Raw genomic sequence first — 20,593 nt, forward strand, 5'->3', positions numbered from 1 at the left:
CTCTCTGTGATATGGTGCTAGATCGCCGTGGATAGCGGTACTTATAGAATCCAAAACGCGCAAGATCCCTCGATGCAACAATGATGTTTTGCCTTGTTTTCCCTTCTGAGGGCGAGCGAAATTACCTAGCCGGCTCGGTTCGGTACTCGGATCTGCAAAGTTTGGATGGACTCGGTTCTTGGAGTTCTGAGCATCTCTAATTGGCATACACTTGGCATCATCTAAAGAAATTTTGGGATAGCCATGGTCAGCAAAGAAAAGTGAAAATAAAATACGTTACCCTGTTTACATAAATGTGCACACCCCTAACCTAATACTCTATTGAAGCACGTTTGGCTTTTAGTATAGTGAGCTTTTTTGTATAACTTCTCACATGTGAGGGGGATCTCTTGTGCACATCCCTATTTATATCTTTCCACAAGCTTTCAATAGGGTTGAAGTCTGGGCTAAGACAGTGTCATTCCAAGACTTTGATCTTCCTTTTATGAAGTCATTCCAGGGGGTAAATGTATCAAATAGCAATTTTTGCAAATTGCCGATATTCTGCGGCTTTGCATGGTAAATTTAAAGCGGCAATAGCCTTAAAGGGAAGTTTTGTCTTCGAAGCTATCGCTTCGAAGACAAAATTTACCATGCAAATTTACCATGCAATGTCGCCGGATATTGGCAATTTGTCAAAATCTCTATATGATACATTTACACCGAAGAGTTAGTTGAATGTGTGCTTTGGATTGTTATCTTGTTGGAAATTTCCCTTCCACTTAAGATTAATATCTTGATATTTGGAGCTACTCTTTATGACCTCTATCTTGACTATAGCCCGTGTCCTAACTGAAGAGAAGTAGCCTCAAAGCATGATGTTACCACCACCATGCTTTCCGGTAGGACTGGGTGATGAGCTGTGTTATATTTGCGACAAAAAAAACTTTTATAATTAAGGCCAAAAAGTTCAGCCTTCAGCTCATCAGACCATTAGACATCATTTTACATGATTTTCTAAACGTTGTATAGGCTTGGCTGTTCTTTTTTGTGTGAAATTACTTCTGTCTTACCACCTTACACTATAGCCCAGACATGATTGTTGTCACATGATGGGAGACACCAGCTCCTGCCAAAAATTCCTGTAGCTCCTTTAATGTTGCTGTAGGCCTCTTGGTAGCCTCTCTGAACAGTTTTTTTCCTTGTCCTGTCATCAACTTTGGAGTGATGTCCTGATCAATGTTCTTGCTGTGCCACAATTTCTCCACCTACAGATGATAGTTTCCACAGTGCTCTATGCCTTGTACACCCCTCTCCTGATTGGTACCATTCAACAAGTAGATCCTTGTGGACCATGGCTATCTCAGTAAAACGCAACCAAGGAAACTGCTAGGAAGTCATACAGGGTGTGTAGACTTTTTATATTCACTGAATGTGTGAGTGTAGGGCTTTGAAGGTGATAATTAGGAGTTTGTAGGTCATGCAATTGATAATAGGAAGCTATGACAAAGATTTGAGACCATTCTAAAAAGAGATCAGGGGGAGATGCAGACATTCATACCTACAGAATTAAGTATAGTCTATGGAAGATAAGACATAGATAGGCTGATTAGCAGGAGGGTAGAATAGTCCAAGCAAGAGAGAAAAAGGGGATTTGTGAGAGTTGCATCCTTTTTGAAGTAATTCCAGCAGAAGTGCTAATGTAAATAGATAAGGAGAAAGAGTAATCACAAGTAACCTTCACGCAACATGTGGGATCTAATGTAATTGATGGGAGAGCCATCAACTATGATGTTAGCCTATCAGAAAATTATCTGTGGTCTGGTAAGAAACAGCTCATTATGGTATCATCTGTATAAAAATGATGATTGAAGCCAAATGACCTAATAAGCTCTTCCAGAAAAAGATAGTATGGGGAGAATAGTGGACACAATACAGAGTCCCAAGAAATCCCTTGCAAATTAAAAAAGAGAATCCAAGCTAAGCATTTTTTGTTCTTAAATGCTATTAAACCTTTTTTTAAAAAAACAACTGTGTTTTTGCGTTTTTTTAAAATATATTTTTCAGTCTCCAGAACTGGCATACAATACACCTATGTAACGCTACAAAAATGTCTATGTAGACAAACTACAAATTATAATATTTATTTATTTATTCAACAGTTTATTATATATATCCTTCATATTACACAGTGCTTAGAAGATAATATTTAATCATTCACATCACTTCCTGTCCCTGCCCAAGTGGAGCGCAATCTATATTCCTTACCACACGGGTACACACATCCTAGGGTTAAATTTGTCAGCAGCTAATTAACCTACCAGTATGTTTCTGGAGTGTCTGAGGCAACTGGAGCACCCAGAAGAAACCCAAACTGCACTTTTGTTGCAATGGTTCCAATGCGGTTCCTTTAGTAGTGATAACTCCACTGAGCCACCTATTTACCAGCTGTAACATGTAATCTTGTTTCACACAGGGCCCTTATTAATAAAGCATACAAACGGTAACATTTCTTCAATAGCCACTCACACTAAGGGGTAAATGTATGAATCTCCGGATTCTTCATCTCCGACGTGTTCAGCCTCTTCAGCGCTTAAATTTAAAGCGACGCTGCATTGTAAAGGGAAACACGCCGGAGATGAAGAATCCGGAGATTCATACATTTACCCCTAAGTTGTGTGAGCCTGCATACAGATGTAGTGATTCATCTACATACTAAACTGCCTAAATCTACAGCCAATTATGGAATTAATTTGTGCCAAAGCTATATTTGTGCTGTATAGCAACAGTGCACAACTTGTGTGTTATTTGAAGATTTTCAGTGTGATATTTAAATCATATTTAAAGCAATAGTAAAGAATTGCTTTTAAATTACATATTCCAATCTATTTTCATAACAACTTCTTCTGATACATATTGTGTTTCACTTTGGATTGGTTGAACAAATTTTGTGAATTTTGGTTGCTGAAATCAACAAATCAATTACAGGGGTGATGGGTGTTTTAAATCAGAAGTGATTTAAAAACATACTGGTAGGTTAATTGGCTGCTATCAAAATTGACCCTAGTTTGTCTGTGTGTATGTTAGGGGATTTAGACTGTAAGCTCCAATAGCGCTGCGGAATCAGTGGCGCTATATAAATAAAGGGTGATGGTGATGATGATGATGATTTATACATTGTTCCCAGTTTTCTCTGATAGAGAGAGAGATATTATCTTAATATCAGCAGCTGCTTTGTAATATTTAATCAGTGTACACTGAAAAGAAACTGGGGGACTATTAGTGATTTGCCCTTTATTAAAATGAGTGTTTAACAATTATTGTCGTCATTATGTGTTTTTGCATTAAATTTATAAGATTTCATTGATTGATGGACTTAGTGTATTTTTTTTATATTTTTTTATATATTTGTAATATCTATATTACTCTATTGGTAAGAGGCAGGCGTTGCTATAATTTCCATCACTGTTGTGTATTTAACGTCTGTTGTCCCCAAAGATTATTTATCAAATATAAACTGCTATATTAGACTACTAGAGTATTTTCTAACTAATGCAGCTAAGTAGGAGGATTATTTATGAGAAGTGACCCTGCACTGTAAAATACACAGTATGAAGACCACAAAAGACAGAATTAGCCTTTAAAAATCGTAAAATACTATTTTTTCATCCATCCATTTCACCTTCACATTCAATACTTAAAATTATTGTACAATATTTTACCTAGTTTACTTGGAATTATAACAAAGATGATCAATCTTGTTTTTTTTTTCCTCTCCCCAAGCATTGTGTTCTTGAAAGGCCAGGACAGTCTGACTGAGTCAATATGCTTCTTCTTGGATAGGCTATTGTAGCATTATCTGATTAGAGCAAGGCTGAGGGAAAACACGAAATATCCTAATTAATTTACAGGCCCTAATGTCTGCAAACTATCCAGAGAACGTAGCCAAGGAATAAAGACAAAATGTACCTGTCAACAATAGAGACAGGGAAAGGGTAGGAGGAGGTGGTAGTGGGGGTGATCTAAATCTTAACTAAACCATCATCCAATTCAGAGGTGATGACCTTGATAAAATTCAATAAAAGCGAGCTTTTTATTTATCATGTCAATTTACTGGGGTTGCATGTTTTCTATTTATTCCATAAATTTGTTTAAGGTTTTTTTTTTCCGCCTTTCGCTGCTGATATTATGAGCTTGTTCAGGCAAGTGATTAGGCAGCAGTGCACCAATATTTGCCCACTTTGTGTTCTAAATAGAAAGCAACATGAGCAAAGTGCTCTGAATATCGCAGAGGCATCAGGCACATTATTTGGAAAACTGTGTATGCAAATTCTGACCCACCTAATTGCTCATCTTGATGATCCCTTCATACCTAACTGCCAACAACTTGCTTCAATAAGCAGATGAAGTGGAAGAAACAGATTCAGCAGCGTTTAAGTTGTGTAAAAAAATTGGTCACTATTGATGTGCTTTGAGGTAAGGCAAGGAAATCACAACATTTTTGTACTTAGCAGAAAGTCAAAGACGCAAATAGTAAGATGTTCTAAAAACACCAATGTAAGTTTGCATTAGAGATGGGCGGGCTCGATTCCCCGAGAACCGAACACGCCCGAACATCACCTATCCGACTCTGGCGCCAATTCGGTTTAGAAATCGAGGCAAAACGTCATTGTGATGTCGTCGGATCTCAGAGCTCGGTTCTCGCGAGATTTGAAATCCTTAAATACCTGCCTCCACAGCAATTCATCGCCATTTGACAGAGGGAGAGAGAAGGGTTAGGTCGCAGGCAGCATTAGAGCAGGGACAGAGCAATTATTCTATACATTATTCTTGCAATTATTCTTGAAATTCTTCTAGCAATTGTTATAGCAGGAAGAGAGGAGGATAAAGTAGGCATTTTTGCAAACATTACCAACTGTTTGGGGTCTCATATTCCCTCCTACAGAAACTATTTTCTGGCTGCAGAAAGTATTATCTAGCAGCACTATCTATTTAATATTTTGTACTACAAGTGCTTTGGGGTGTCCCATATTCCCCAGTGAGAATTTTTTTTTTTCTGGTGCAGAAAGTCTGCTGTTTTGTCAATTCCACTATAAGTGTAGGGTGTCATACACAGACAGACACCAAACTGCCTTTGTCCATTTCTATTTATATTGTACAGTATATAACGGCTGAATTTTTTCTATTTAACTACAAGTGGAGGGGGGTTCTGATACAGACTGACACCAAACTGCCTTTGTCCATTTTATTTTTTTGTTCAGTCTATGCAGGCTGCTTTTTTCGATTTAAGTACAAGTGGAGTGGGGCCTATGGAGACAGAAACCAAACTGCTTTTGTCCATTTCTATCTTATTGTTCAGTCTATGCAGGCTGCTTTCTTTCTATTTAAGTACAAGTGGAGGGGGGCCTATAGAGACAGAAACCAAACTGCTTTGTCCATCTCTATTTTATTGTTCAGTCTATGCAGGCTGCTTTTTTTCTATTTAACTACAAGTGGAGGGGGGGGGGGGCTATACAGACAGTCACCAAACTACCTTTGTGCATTTCTATTTTTATTGTACAGTCTATACTGGCTGTCTTTTTTCTATTTAACTACAAGTGGAGGGGGCCTATACAGACAGACACCAAACTGCCTTTGTCCATTTCTATTTTTATTGTACAGTCTAAGCAGGCTGTCTTCTTTTCTATTTAACTATATGTGGAGGGGGTGATATACAAACTCCCTTTGTCTATTTGTATTTTAATCTAGGGGGAAATTATACACCCAAACACAACATCTGCTTTGCCCATTTGTATTTATAAAATTGTCTTTGCAGGCTGCTTCTTTTTATATTTAACTATAAGTGTAGGGTGTAATGTACACCCAAAGACGATGGCTGCATTGCCAATAGGCAAAGATGAAGAGATTAGACAATCTGGTTTGTGTGTAAAATTAAGGATGGCCTACCAGGGAATTAAACTGTTTTTTTCATAATTTTTTAGCATTAGAATTACCTCACTTATCCAAGAAACAGGTGGAGCACTAAATTAGGTTATTTTAGCCCGAAAAAAAATTGATTTTTAAACTAAATTGCAAAACAAAACCAAACAAAACCAAAACCAAAACACGCAAGGGCGGTTTTGCCAAAACAAGAAGGTAATCCAGATCCAAAACCAAAACCAAAACACAGGGTCAGTGACCATCTCTAGTTTGCATAAAGGTGACTAGTTTACTTTCACATTTCTCCCAACAATAAAATATGTTTGATTGTTGCTAACATCTAAGCAACCTATTTTCAATCAAAATATATATGCTGTATGTACCACACATTCTGATGCTCATCATCATTTATACAGCGCCACTAATTCTGCAGCGCTGTACAGAGAACTCATTCACATCAGTCCCTGCCCCACTGGAGCTTTCAGTCTAAATTCCCTAAACACAAACACACACACAGAGGTCAATTTGATAGCAGCCAATTAACCTACTAGTATGTTTTTGGACTGTGGGAGGAAACCGGAGCCGCCGGAGAAAACCCACGCAAACACAGGGAGAACATACAAGCTCCACGCTGATAAGGCCATGGTCAGGAATTGAACTCATCACACTAGTGCTGTGAGCCAAAAGAGCTAACCACTGAGCCACCGTGCTGCCCCTACATGAGCTAATAGATCAGTGAGGCCTCATGCAGAGCCTATAATATTTGCGTAAAATAAGCATTTCCCTAGTGCGCATATTCTAAAAAAGGGTTAGTTATGTCTCTTTGCAGACACTATGCTTTTAACAGGGGGGGGCATTTAAATATAGACCAAGTATAGTAAAGGTGTGTTCACGTACTTGCTCCATATATAGAATTCAAGACAGCTGCAGCTACACCTGTCAGGGGGAGTGTGATGAAACGAAGTATTAATATAACATTAACTAGTCTGCACCTCTTTTCGCACAAAGTGTGGACTATAAAAACGTAATTTTTCTAACTCTCTGGTTTCCCATATTTGCCAATCATATTTAAACTGGTATATATTGTATTTTTTATTTATAATATCTCAGGCAGCATGGCTTTCTTATTATGTGTATACATGCAAATTAAGCCATTGTTTCAGCCTAGACAAAGGATTATTGCATACTTACCAACTTTGAATAGTTGGTCTCTGGGAGCCTGTCATGGGAGGTGGGCGTCATTTTGGGAGCTAATTCTGCCCACTTCACTAGGAAATGGGGCACTTCCTAGTGAAATGGGCAGAATTCGGGAGGTTGCCACACTCACCCGGGAGTCCGGGAAACTCTCGCAAAATGCGGGGGCGTCTCCCGGACATTCCAGGAAAGTTGGCAAGTATGGATTATTGTGCACCATTCCTGTATGAATGTTCATCACACCAGGCAGTATCATGTGTTAAGATAGGGAAAAGGTCCATAAATAGAATGCTTATTTACTGGGGACTACATTTTGTATATAAATGTAATGTCTCTGGAATATGATCTCTCCTGTTTACGCAAACTCAGTTGTATAGCCAAAAAAAAAAGGAAAAAATAATCTGCTATCTGTGAAAAGGTAAACACAGAAAAGGACCAAACAGGCAGGTCCTGGGACTCCTCAGAAGGACACTTCTGCCTTTAAAAGACAGCTCCTAAGAACCGCAAATTGGCATTCACTAACCAGTGACAGCTGAAGCCAGGCTGGCATTGAGACTTAGGTCTCTGCCAAGTGACCAGGAAGGAACAATCGATCCTTGGAGTACTACCCTTGTCCTGATCTACCTCTCCAGGTCTCGGGAAGCTGTATGTCTACCAAAATCGGAGGGACAGTTAAAGCAGTTATTCTCTCCAATGTCTACCCTGTCCTGCCCTGTTTTGGTTGCTTCTTTCTACAAATATACAATCACTTCAGTCCTTGCCAGTGCAGTCACCACATTAAGTGTTACTAGCTGGACCCAGAGTCTGGCATGTCACTTACCAGACCCAGTGTGCGGCAGACTCCTTCTGCCCCACAGGTTCTGATGCCAGCCTCGGCTCTTTCTGCACTCCATCACTGCCCCATTCTGCTACTTAAGCGGGAGTACGACTGAATGAGTAATTTGTGCTTTTGGTCATATGACTGCTGACATCAATTTCAAAAGCTATTTTAAACATGCTCTCTGCAATTGAGCTTCCTTCTCTTTCATTCTACTGAGACTGCACTCTAAAAAGTGATCAATGATCTACATTCAGCAAATGGTCACTTCTCCGTACTCTTCCTCTTGGACCTCTTAGCTGTTTTCGAAATATATACTCTTCACTCCATTGGGCTTTGTGACACAGTTTTATCCTAGTTCACTTCCTACCTATCGGAACACTCACTTAGCGTCTTTACTTCTGGCACATCCACTCCTCTACTCTCTCAACCTGTTGGGATCTCTCAGGATGTTGTACTCAGCTCTCTTCAATTCTCACTTTACACTTCTTCTCTTGGAGAACTAAGTTGCTTAGAATATGCCCTACTTTTACCCTATATGCTACCAAATGTCTTATCCACTGTCTCATCAACTTCTGTCTGGACAACAGCAATCTCCTCCTATCTGGCCTTCTCCTCACCCACCTAATCATGCTTCAATCCATCTTAAATGCTTAAGACTGATCTTCCTCTCTTGCCACTTTACATCTGCCACACAACTTTGCAAATTACTATACAGATTTCTTGCATCCTCCAGAATCAAATTCAAATTATTGACCCTTACCAACAAAGCCCTTAACAATACCACCCCTTCATACATCCTTTGGGATGTAAGCTCTCATGAGCAGGACCCTCTTTCCTCTTGTTCTCCTTCTAATATTGCATTACCCTCTGTACCTCTAGGCCTGCTTTCCTATCCCAGGCCCACTTCATGTTGGACATTACCATCACACTCACTCACTCATTGTCCCCTAAATAACTTTATCTGACTATTGCACAGTTATTCTATAAAGTGTGCCACTGAAGAGCTAATCATTAATTCAGTAATACAGGATGTTGTTCTCATCAGCTTTCAGCTTATTTCAATTTAGTAGGAACATTGATCTGGATAAACAGTACATACATGTGATAATGGTATCACAAGTAGTGCAAAAATGTTGCTAATCAATATGCAATAAAACTACCAATCAGAGAAAATAATACACAAAAATATTGTTACTGGTGCTGTTGGTAATACAGTTGGTTATGGAAAATTAAATTGCATTCTATGTGTGCAAAGACAAAAGTGATGATAATGCTGTCATCATATTAGTAGCTGAAAGGAAAAGGTAAAGATATTTGTTCTGCTGAAAAATATAAATTTGCTGAGGCATGCATCCTGTTTAACCTCCCTGTCCCACAGAAAAAAAGTATACTTGATGCAGCAGAATGTGAGAAAATTAGCTACTTGTTATAAGTCATCCACTCCGTCATTGTCACCAACTGCAAGTAAAGAAAATAGACAATTTGACCTAAAAATTACTAGTTCATCAAACTGAAATAAAGCCCCCAGGAGTCAGCAGGAAGAGCCATGACCATTGCAGGTAACCGTCCACGGGTCCCAATGTGTTTAGTGGGACCATAAGGCAGTTTGGGGGTTGTAATGGTTAAGTGGCTGTTAACAGTTCAGGTAATTTGGAAATAACATGAGACTGGGAGGTGGATGCGACCAGGTGAGAGGTGGGAGGGGAGGAGATGAACAGTGTTTGCATGACAGGGTGGAGGTAGATAAATAAAAGCTATTATTCACTCTTATTCACTCTCCTTTTATTTCTCACACTCCTTCTCTCTGGTCTACCTGACTCTCACCTTGCCCCTCTTCAGTCTATCCTTAATGCCGCTGTCTGACTTATTTTTCTCTCCTGCCGCTCTATCTCTGCTGTTTCCCTCCACCAGTCCCTACATTGGCTTCCCAAGGCCTACAGAATTAAATTTAAACTCCTCACCCTCAACTTCAAAGCTCTCGATCAATACCCCCCATACATTAACCACTGCCTCACTACTTCACTGATCACCTTTTTCCACTCCCGCCTCCAAGATGTTGCACGGGCTGCTTCACAGCTTTAGAATGGTCTCCTACACTCCATAAGGTTAGCATCTACTCTCAAAGGCTTCAAGCGTGCCATTAAGACTAATTTCTTTATTAAAGCCTATCAGCCTTCCTCTTAACTCCCTTGTCCAAGCTTTCACTCCCACTCCTTCAGTCAGTACCACCCTTTTTGTGTCTCCTCCTTTCTTTTTAGGATGTAAACTATCACAAGCAGGACCGTCATTCCTTGTGTTCTCCTTCAAATATTCCATCAACCTCTGTACCGATTGGTCTGCTTCCCTAGCCCTGTTTTCTTAAGCTTAGGCCTACTTCTCGCTGAATACTATCATCACTCTCTCTCACTGTCCCGCAAATAACTCGATCTGCATTGCCATGTTACTTGTATTATTATTCATTCAGTATGTCTGGTCTTGGTATTTTGTTGTGTGTTACGGATCAATACTTTCTGTATGTGTCATGTGCGTCACTGAAAACGCTTTGTGGCGTCTTATAAATAAAAAATAATAATAATAATAATGATGATAATAATAATAATAATAATAATAATAATACTATTAATAATATTATACCCTGGTTTGGATTTGTCATTTGTGTTTGTGATGGAAGGCATCAGATGGCCGATTGATAGACACTGTTAACGTGACCCATGGATTGTGGATTATCTGGAGTGGTATACATGGATTAGTCTGCAATGGGTTGCCCTGGTACGACCCTAACCTTAAATAATAAAATCTGAAATTTTAAATAAAAGGTTGAAGACATTTTCTCTCCATTCCTTGGCATTGTTTGAGTGATGGTTGTCTATTTGCAGGACAGAGAGGCAGATAGAATCCCTGTTTACAATGAAGCAACCATCCAATGGAAAGGTCAAATTGAAACTACTGTGGCTAGATAACAGATTTCTGAATCAGACAAGGAGAAAATGCCATCTGCAGGTACCAAGCCTTGCAATTACAAAATACAATACTGCAGGTTGAACAAAACTAACAATTAATAAAAACAAAAAAATATTACAGCAATGCAAAGATATATCATATGTTTAACATATATAATGCACAAAAAGCAATGGATGGAAATTCTGCAGATTGTAAAGACATACTTTCCTGATTCCAAAGTAACTTCTATTGTAATAAATATTATATGCCACATGGAAGTGCACAGGCAACAAAGTATGACCAGTGAATCAAGGTGATGTAGTCATATGATCATATGTGGTTATATGATTTTCCTATCTCTAGCCTACTCTCCATTCACACTCCTGCTCGCTCCCTGCGCTCGGCCAATGACTGCCGCCTCTCCTCCACTCTTATTACCTTTTCCCACTCCAGAATCCAAGACTTTTCCCGTGCAGCCCCCCTTCACTGGAACGACCTCCCTCGTTCCATCCGTCTCTCTCCTACTCTGTGCTCCTTCAAACATGTACTCAAAACTCACCTCTTCCTCAAAGCCTACCAACCATCTACTTAACCCCCATCTCCTACTTTCAGCTCGTCCTCCCTTCTCTCCCCTTGCATCAACTGGCTCCTCTTGTGCCTGGTCTGTTTACCCTCCCTTAGGATGTAAGCTCGTATGAGCAGGGCCCCCTCCCTTCCTGTCTCCATACCTGTTCTTTCGCTCCGTCTTTACTGCATATGACTGCCCAGAGTTTCTGAAGTATTGGTACTTTTTGTTCATTGTTCTCTATGGTTTCACCCTGTATAGTCTACTGTTAGTACTGTGTGCAGCGCTGCGGATACCTTGTGGCGCCTAACAAATAAATGATAATAATAATAATAATAATCCTACATTACACCAGTTTTCAACATTGAAGGCTTCTGAACGGTTCTGAAACGGAGGGGTAAATGTATCAAGCTGAGAGTTTTACGGTTGGTTTGGAAAAACAATCAGATTCTAGCTATCATTTATTTAGTACAGTCTACAAAATGATAGCTAGAATCTCTACTTTTCAAACCCGCCAGAAAACTCTCAGCTTTAAATATTAACCCCTGAGTGTTCATCTTCACTTCATGTTGCAGCAGTTCTCATTGTTTTACTTATAATGGGATACACTGTGCACTAGGGACTGAATAGTGTATCGTCGGGCCCCATAGCAAAATTTGGGTAGGGTCTCGCTGATGCAGTTGTACTGCCCAAGCCCCCCACTCTGCTCTCAATAGAGTGGAGCAGACCTATTTCAGCATGTGTGGTCCAGCACGCACCAGCTCAGAAGAGGTTATGGCATCTCCAGCATCCCTAAAAATAGGCAAAGACCATGCAATCTGTGGGCACTTTGAAAAGTGCTTTGTATATACAGAAGTATTTAGGCTATGCAGTAAATAGATGACCCTTATTGTCCCTACAATGATTGCAACTTACCCAGACAGTGGAAATATGCCTCCTGGTGACAAAAGAGAGAGCAGCCATCACCATTTATCTTGTTCATGTCATCGCATTCCTCACCCAGGTCCCTGAAGGAGGAAGATGTAGATTTCAGCCATGATATGAAAGAGTGTAATAATATAAACAAACTTACTGATTGGAGAGTTGTGACAGTATTTACCCCATTAACACAGTTATGAAGGGTGTAAAACAAATGGGGATAGATAGATAGATTGATAGATAGATAAATAGATAGATAGATAGATAGATAGATAGATAGATAGATAGATAGAACCAAAGCTTTTAAATATGTCATAATCTATCTATGTTATATGGCAGCACAGCATGAGACTGTTAGACAAGATGAATATATATATTTGCCACAAAACACTTAACAAGTCTGAAATTGGAGGTTGAAAACCCTAGGAATAAGAAATTATACTACCCAATTATTTCAATATAAGATTTTGGATTGAAAACAGGGTTAAATAGTGTATCAAGATTAATAACCAATAAGGGTAATGGGATATTGCAGCCACTTAGTTCCCATATGGTTTAAAGGGCTATTTAGCCTTACCAAGTCATGTTATGCTATGTACCCATTGGTGTTAAAATTATGCATTTAACATGAATTTGTAGCACAAGTTAAGCACATGCAAATGGATGTAGAAATACAATACATTGCACCAAATTTCCATTTTTATGTTTTTAACTTGAGTTTTGATGCATTATTTCAAATGCTTCTTGTTTCATTTCAGTGGATCTGATATGCATCAACACCGTTGCAAACATACATCTTTTTCAAAGGGTACGCATTGTAAACACAAAAAGGTGCTGTAAAGAAGTATTTATGTATGCATTTCTACATGCTTTTTACCTGAACAAGGCAGCAGCTCCTGCTTTGTTCAATGGTGGTCATCATTACGATGACGAGAATGCCGACAAGAGTTACAGCGACACTAAAATGCCGATCGCTACAATAGCGACATGTAGGAAATAGAGACTGACCGAAAAACTTATACCCAACAATTCCGACAGTCCTGGTAGAAACACTGACAGAAGAAAATGTCGGCAGTGTAATTGCCAGCACTTAAAATGGTGACAGTCACATTGCTGGCATTAAACGGGCAATGCGAGGACCCGCCAGCTCTATAAAGTACAACCCTTAGTAAAAAACCTAAAATAAAAAGTGTGGGGTGGATGATAGCAACACTATTAACCTTGGCAGCGCTAGGGTTTTTTTTACTAAGGGTTGTACATTGCAGAGCTGGCGGGTCCTCCAAAGAACTCACAACAACTTCACCCTTGCAAAAATGTTCCTATCGTGAAGGCATTTGAGGTAACTCCTAAGAGATAACCCCTAAGGGTAGAGGGGCTTGACGAAAAATTTACAGGTATGAATTTATAGGAGAAGATTGATAACAGGTGATCCCAAAGTGTAAAATTACATTCCTCTCCCAAAAAGAACTGCACCTTGAATCCATGGACAGTATAAATGGCTACATCTGAAAAATGTCCCATCCTTTAAGCACCTCTTACTTTTGGATTATTCCATCCCCGCAGTAGCCGCTGCCATGACGGTACATCAGTTCTGGGGATGACTTACTCTCTCCATTTGCAGTAACTGTCACAATCTGGTACTTGTAGACACTTCCATGTTTTAGGTCTCTGCAAAAAAAACAAAAAAAAAACAAATACACTTATATAACTCAATATAACACAATATAACTCATTATATAATCAAAGCATGAATCAAATAGTAAAATATCAAGAAATACCACTTAAAGTATCTGTACAGTGGGAATATGGTATACATATTTTTGTTAATTTTGTTTAATTAGTAGTAGTTAAAAATATAGATTATTTTACTGCCTTTTTACAGGACATTTATCAAATTTGGATCCCAATTTATCTAGCTATCTTTATAATTGAATGCCTTCATACCATTCATTAATGAGGTAGCCCATGTCTAATATATGGTCTATTCGATGACTTAAACAGTGACAAAACTATATTTGCAGACACTATAGATAGCTTGCGAGCAGGGCTCTCCTACCACTCTGTCTGTCTGTATTACCCAGTATTGTTTTAGTACTGTGTACTAAAGTAGTAGTGTGTGTTCCCTATTGTAAAGCACTACGGAATATGATAATTATTATCAATGTCTACGTGTATTAATGACTTTTCACATTTTCTGCACATTAATGAGCATTTCTTATTTCAATAAAAAGGTGCCTATTTCCTAAAATTGTACTACCTAGATAGTGGCTCTGATAGAAGCTTGTACCAATGAAGAGTCTATAGTAAAGGTTCTGACCTGGCTTTTGCACTGTGCATGATCGGCCATCAGGTTGCACATGCTCAGAATACTATCAACGATAGGAGGGATTGGAGGAACGTAAATCCTTCTGGGGAAGTATCCAAAGATCCATCTCATGAGAAGCTTTCTCCAAAGGATAACACCATTTTCAGATTGCATTAGCTATCGGGATCAAGCTCAGAAACTCTAATTTGAGGCACTGCGGTATTCTGCAATAATTAGCCTCTCTGATTTATCTTACATTAGGCTTTTATCTAAACCATGTGGGAGCAGATATTTAGGAATTATTTAAGGGTTGATATTAGTAATAGTGATAATAATAATAATAATAATAATAATAATAATAATAATAATAATAATAATAAAGATTGACCCAAGCTGACACTTCTCTGGCCAAAGAGTAGTTTTGTGCAAGTCTTTTTGCAATATGTTACAATCCTCATCTAGGCTTATAACCTAACATACCATTGCCATCTGCAAATGCAGACATCTGAATTTATAGGCCATGGTAATAAACAGAATAAAAACAATAAGCTAATAAACAGATCCCTGCTGTACCTCGCTACATAATATAGGTATTCTGCAATAGTGTCATCATACCCACTATCAACGTTTACTAGTGGTAGTGTTCCAATTTCTGGAATACATCTTGTTTCATTCACATGCTTTTTGAGCTCCAGAGGATAATAACAATTGCCTTTATAACAATTGCCTAATAACAAATGTCAAACACTTTTGTAATTGTTACAGATAAATATCAAGACAGTAAATAAATACTCCCCAGGCTCTCCTACCATTAATCCTTGCCACAATATGTAATATGCATTTTTTCTTTTACTATTAGATACATTTGAAGTAGTAGGGGATATATCTCCACCATGATCTTTGATAGGTTAAAACTTTTAACAAATCAAAGCCTAGTGGAGGGTCTAAATAAGAGACTCTCTTTTAAGAAAATGTGTGTCACCCCAACAAAGATTTCAACCAAGATGTCTTGTGGATTAAATCTGATGAATCCTGCATCAATTGACTACACATGGATCAAGGAGCATACATTCTAATGTGTCCAATACAGACTGTAATTTATGACTAAAACTGTTCATTGTTTGTAGATATCTTTTAAGAACCAACCTCATGAAAACTCCTTGCACCTAATTCAAACAAGCATGAAAGCTGATTGAATTGGATACCTCTCTTTCAAAGGGAAGCAAAATTGGGACACTTAAAAATATAGTTTTTATGACTATTGCTGCATGTATGTTTATAGCAACAAGTGTCATAGAAATAAAAAGAGAACAATGTGGCTGCATAAGAAAGTAGTGAGGAAGATGCAGGAAGAAAATAGGGTACAGACAGATCATTACTTAAATATAATTTTTTTTAAAAAAAACCCTGTAAATAAGAAACCAGGTTAGCAAAAACAGAAACTGATAGAGTAACTGTTAACTAGAGCAAATATTATTTTTCAAATATATAAATAGCAAAAAATTAAAAGCTAATAGCATTGGACCACTAAAAGATCAACCGAGGGAATTAAATGGAAGAAATTATTTATTTTCCTGTGTTTGTACAAATGATGTCTACCTTTAGATATTACTAAGTACATTGACCATTAGACAACATTAAGAATAATAAAGCACCTGTCCTAGAGCTATATTCAGTAAATAAATAAACAGACCAGTGAGCCTGAGTCATTGGTGAGTAAAATATTTAAATGGATTATAGGAGATAACATCCAGAAATATGCCACTGAAAGAGTCCAAACTTATATTTTAAAGAACCAGTCATGCTAAACTAATCTAATCAGTTTCTATTGGGAAGTAAGGAAAACTGGGCCTTGGCAAGGCAGTTGATGATATTTGGATTTTGCAAAAGCATTCAATACAGTTTAACTTAATATGTTTGTACACAAGATAAAATCACCAGCACTAGGGGAAAATATGAACATGGATAGATAACTCGCCGAGGAAAAGGTTGCTCTAAGTTGGGTTAAGTTTATTAGTGGGTGCCTCAGGAATCAATACTAGAAACTTTTGTTGTATTACTGATCCCCGTAGAAGGTGTAGAAAGTAAGGTTTCTATTTGCAGACTATACTAAGCTTTGTAAGATTATTAACACGCAGCATGGCGTGAAGTCCCTACAGAAGAATTTGGACCAAATGACAAGTTAGGCATATAAATGGCACATGAGGCTCAATGTAGAAACAATGTAAGTAAATAATAATAATTGAACATAATTGAAAATACATTAAATACATTACTAAATTAGTAAATAAATTAATCGGGATATAATTGGGGAAATCTGAGATGGTAAAGGTCTTAACAGTAGTTATTTTTGAAGACTATAAGAAAAGGAAATGTAATTTAGACATTGTATAAATCACTTCTGAGACTATGGGGCACATTTACTAAACTGCGGGTTTGAAATAGTGGAGATGTTGTCTATAGCAACCAATCAGGTTCTAGCTGTCATTTTGTAGAATGTACTAAAGAAATGATAACTAGAATTTGATAGGTTGCTATAGGCAACATCTCCACTTTTTCAAACCCGCAGTTTAGTAAATATACCCTTATATCTCCAGGAACAGTTTGGAGGACTTGTGTTTAAGAAAGACATAGGATAACTTAATAGGGTTCAGAGACATACTACTTTATTAATAAAAATAATGAATTGATTAAAATATAATAAAATAATTGACAAACGGTTTACCTTGTAAAAGATTTCTTAGTGGTGACCTAATTAATTATACTAATATCTATAAAACAATTTAACATTTAACTAACAATATTTTTACAGTTAGAAAGATACAGGTTACCAGGTGGCATCAACTCCAGCTGAAAGAATAAACTTCATAATAACTATGTTTAGCAAATATTTTAAAGAAAATAAAGAAATAATATCTGTATAAGAATATATATGCCCTAGTTATAATGGGAGAAAATAGCTCTTTCAGATATGTGTAATTTATTGATTCTAGAAGTATTTAAGTCAGGCAGTTAGTACACCGACCAAAAAATATCGACCATTACATGGCCGACAATAAATAAATCTCGAATAACCTTAAAAATTGCAATTAACGTAGCCGACAGTGTTGTAGAACATTTCAAAGGCAAGAAATCACGGCACGTTGTTTAAATGGCGACTGTCCTTTTAGCGCTTTTAAAGTGACAATGCTGGGTCCCGCCGCTTAACTAAATTAAACTGAGTTAGGATTACGGTTAGGGTTAGGCTACACCTGGAATTGCTGCTTTAAAAGCGCTAAAAGGACAGAAGGGAGGTGTAAAAGGTGTGTTGTGATTTCTTCCCTTCGGAATGTCCCTCAACACCGTCGGCTACATTACTTGTGATTTTTAAGGTCAGTTGAGAATTATTCATTGTAGGACATGTAATGATCGGTATTTTTGGGTTGATGTACTAACTGGTGGCGATTCCAGTATCACGATCCTGTACCCAACCCCTTTTGCAGTGAATATATAATAATTGATATGACATTGGTGACTTGTAGCAAGTACTATTGATATCTAGTGTGGAGAGTTTTTCTTCTCTAAAATTCTTTACAGGCCTACCAAGTCTTCTAAATATTTTATGAGCCTCCTGGATTTGATTATGATTCCCAGTGTCCCAGAAATTTTGAAAATCTTCTGATCTGGAGGCAAGTAACAAATTTCTCCCAATTAGCATCACTTAAGTGCTGTCCACAAAGCGTAGGTACAGAGAGGTAAAATATCTCTGCTCTGCAGACATCTAAAGTGGTGGGCAACAATCCCACCAAGCTAATAGACTCATAATTCAGGCTTCTACAGTGGATTTCCGCAGTCAATATGTGTCAATAAGAACACTGGTCCTACATCTGCACTAATCGTTATGACAGCCCCTGGTATTTGGAGGTAAGCACACAAATAGGTTCTTTAGCCAGCATAGTGCGAGGTCAGTCTAGTGCAGTAGCAAAAAAATACCATATGCCTCACCAACAAATACTGCTCAGAGTACTTGTTCTATTTATCACATAAATGTAAAAATATATAGAATAAAGAAGATAATACAGGGTGGTAGGGGGAGAGATAAATTGGCATATTTATGGAAACAGAAGAGTTTCTAGATTTTAACCCTAAATACTTATATTCCTTATGGATTTAATTATTCTTTTAAATTTACATGTTTTAGAATAATTTGTAAACCATAACATTTTGTATATATCCATTAATTTTCTATTGATAATGTATATATTTATAATCACATCTTACAAATAAGATACAATTGGTTATTATAGCATGGTTTTCTGTAGTATATTTATATATTGTGACACCATTATGGCTATATATATATGTCCACCATTCGGGTGATGCACACACGGACAACTTCTTGCTTTGTATTGTCACTCACCGGACTGTGAGTGCCATTTCTCCTGTGTTCAGGAACCGTGGCCGTCCGCCATCCTGAGGGTCTGCGCATGTGCACCCCTTATGAAACCTTCAGTACCTGTTGCTTTTAATTAATTGGATGATCAGGCAACCCTCCCTATTTAAACCACCTGTGATCATTACCTAGTTGCCTGATCTTGGAGTCTCATTCCCCATGAGCCTCTGAAGGTGTTCCTGTGTTTCCTCGTGTATTCAGCTCCAGCTGATTCCCGTCTACTACGATTGTGGTTTCCAGACCACTGCAACTCTCCTGTGTTCATCGTGTCAGCTCTCCACTGATTCCTATCTGCGACTGCTGCTGGATTCCAGACCGTCTCTACTCTCCTGTGTTCAGCGTGTCTCCCCTCCGCTGCCTTCGCTACTACTGCCGGATTCCAGACCGCCTCTACTCTCCTGTGTTCAGCGTGTCTATCCTCCGCTGCCTCCGCTACTACTGCCGGATACCAGACAGCCTCAACTCTCCCGTGTTCATCATGTTTCCAGTTTTACTTACTACTGCTTCCTGAGTATTGCTCCTTTGATTACCGGTTACCTTTCGTGCGCTGCACCAACCTGATTACCGCTTCCATCCGCCAGTGGTCTCTCCTCCTGCCGGCGTTCCCTGCACTTCTCCTTGACATCCTGCTCTCCTGAACTGCGGTATGCATACTTTCCATTGACTTTGCTATTGTATTGCATATCCGTCTGGACTGTGTTGTGTTCATCTCCGGAGTCTTCCATCTACTGAAGCTATTGCTACTATTGACTTTGTTTCCTATTACCTGGATCTCTATAGTGACTTTGTATACTTCAAGCAGCGCTTGTCAGTTATTATTGTATTGTGGTTATCATCGTGGGATCAAGTTCGGTGTGCCGCCCGTGTATCCTCTGTATTCCATTCATCTCCTCGTGCCCCTCCTCACATATATATAGCAGTGGTACAACTTGCTGAACGCAGACCACTGACTTCTGTTTCCCATTGGCACCAGTTTCAAGTATCCTCTCACAAAAGCAGTGGTACAACTTGCTGTACGCAGACCACTGACTTCCCCGTTACCTACTTGCACCTGGAACCTATTCCTTCACTATAGACAGTGGTACAACTTGCTATACGCAGACCACTGATTTTCACTACCTCCTCTCTACTCCTGGACATTCCTGCTCACTATAGCAGTGGTACAACTTGCTGTATGCAGACAACTGACTCTCCTCACGTTTACTTGTCCATCTGGTTCCTCGTGTTCATACATCTAAGTCATTACCAGTTGCTACTAGTCATAGACTTTCATTGAGCATTCTCTCACCATCTGCTGATTCTCCTGTTCCGTTGTCACCCTGCTACCAGAGGACCATAGTACCAGCTATATTACTCTAGTAAGAACATCTTCTGGTGATATCCTGGGCAAAGACTCCTAGTGCCCGTGACATGTACTTTGTTGTATTTTTCAAGATGGCAAAGTAATTCATAATATAAATGTCAACACACTTTCTTGTGACCCTAATGCTAAATTAACAGAGACCAGCTCCATAGACACTG

At 38.5% G+C, this 20,593-nt stretch overlaps 1 protein-coding gene across 1 annotated transcript in view; it reads right to left on the reverse strand.

Moving 5' to 3' along the window:
* PAPPA (pappalysin 1) overlaps positions 1–20,593 on the reverse strand; it is a 373,767-nt gene that overhangs the window by 134,428 nt on the left and 218,746 nt on the right. The window contains exons 8-9 of the mRNA XM_075184705.1: positions 13,875–14,003; positions 12,333–12,424 (exon numbers count right to left, since the gene is read on the reverse strand). Of these exons, the coding sequence (XP_075040806.1) occupies positions 12,333–12,424; positions 13,875–14,003 (221 nt within the window). The remainder of the gene's footprint in view (positions 1–12,332; positions 12,425–13,874; positions 14,004–20,593) is intronic.

This window comes from Mixophyes fleayi, chromosome 9, assembly GCF_038048845.1.
Source record: "Mixophyes fleayi isolate aMixFle1 chromosome 9, aMixFle1.hap1, whole genome shotgun sequence".
Classification (NCBI taxonomy): domain Eukaryota; kingdom Metazoa; phylum Chordata; class Amphibia; order Anura; family Limnodynastidae; genus Mixophyes; species Mixophyes fleayi.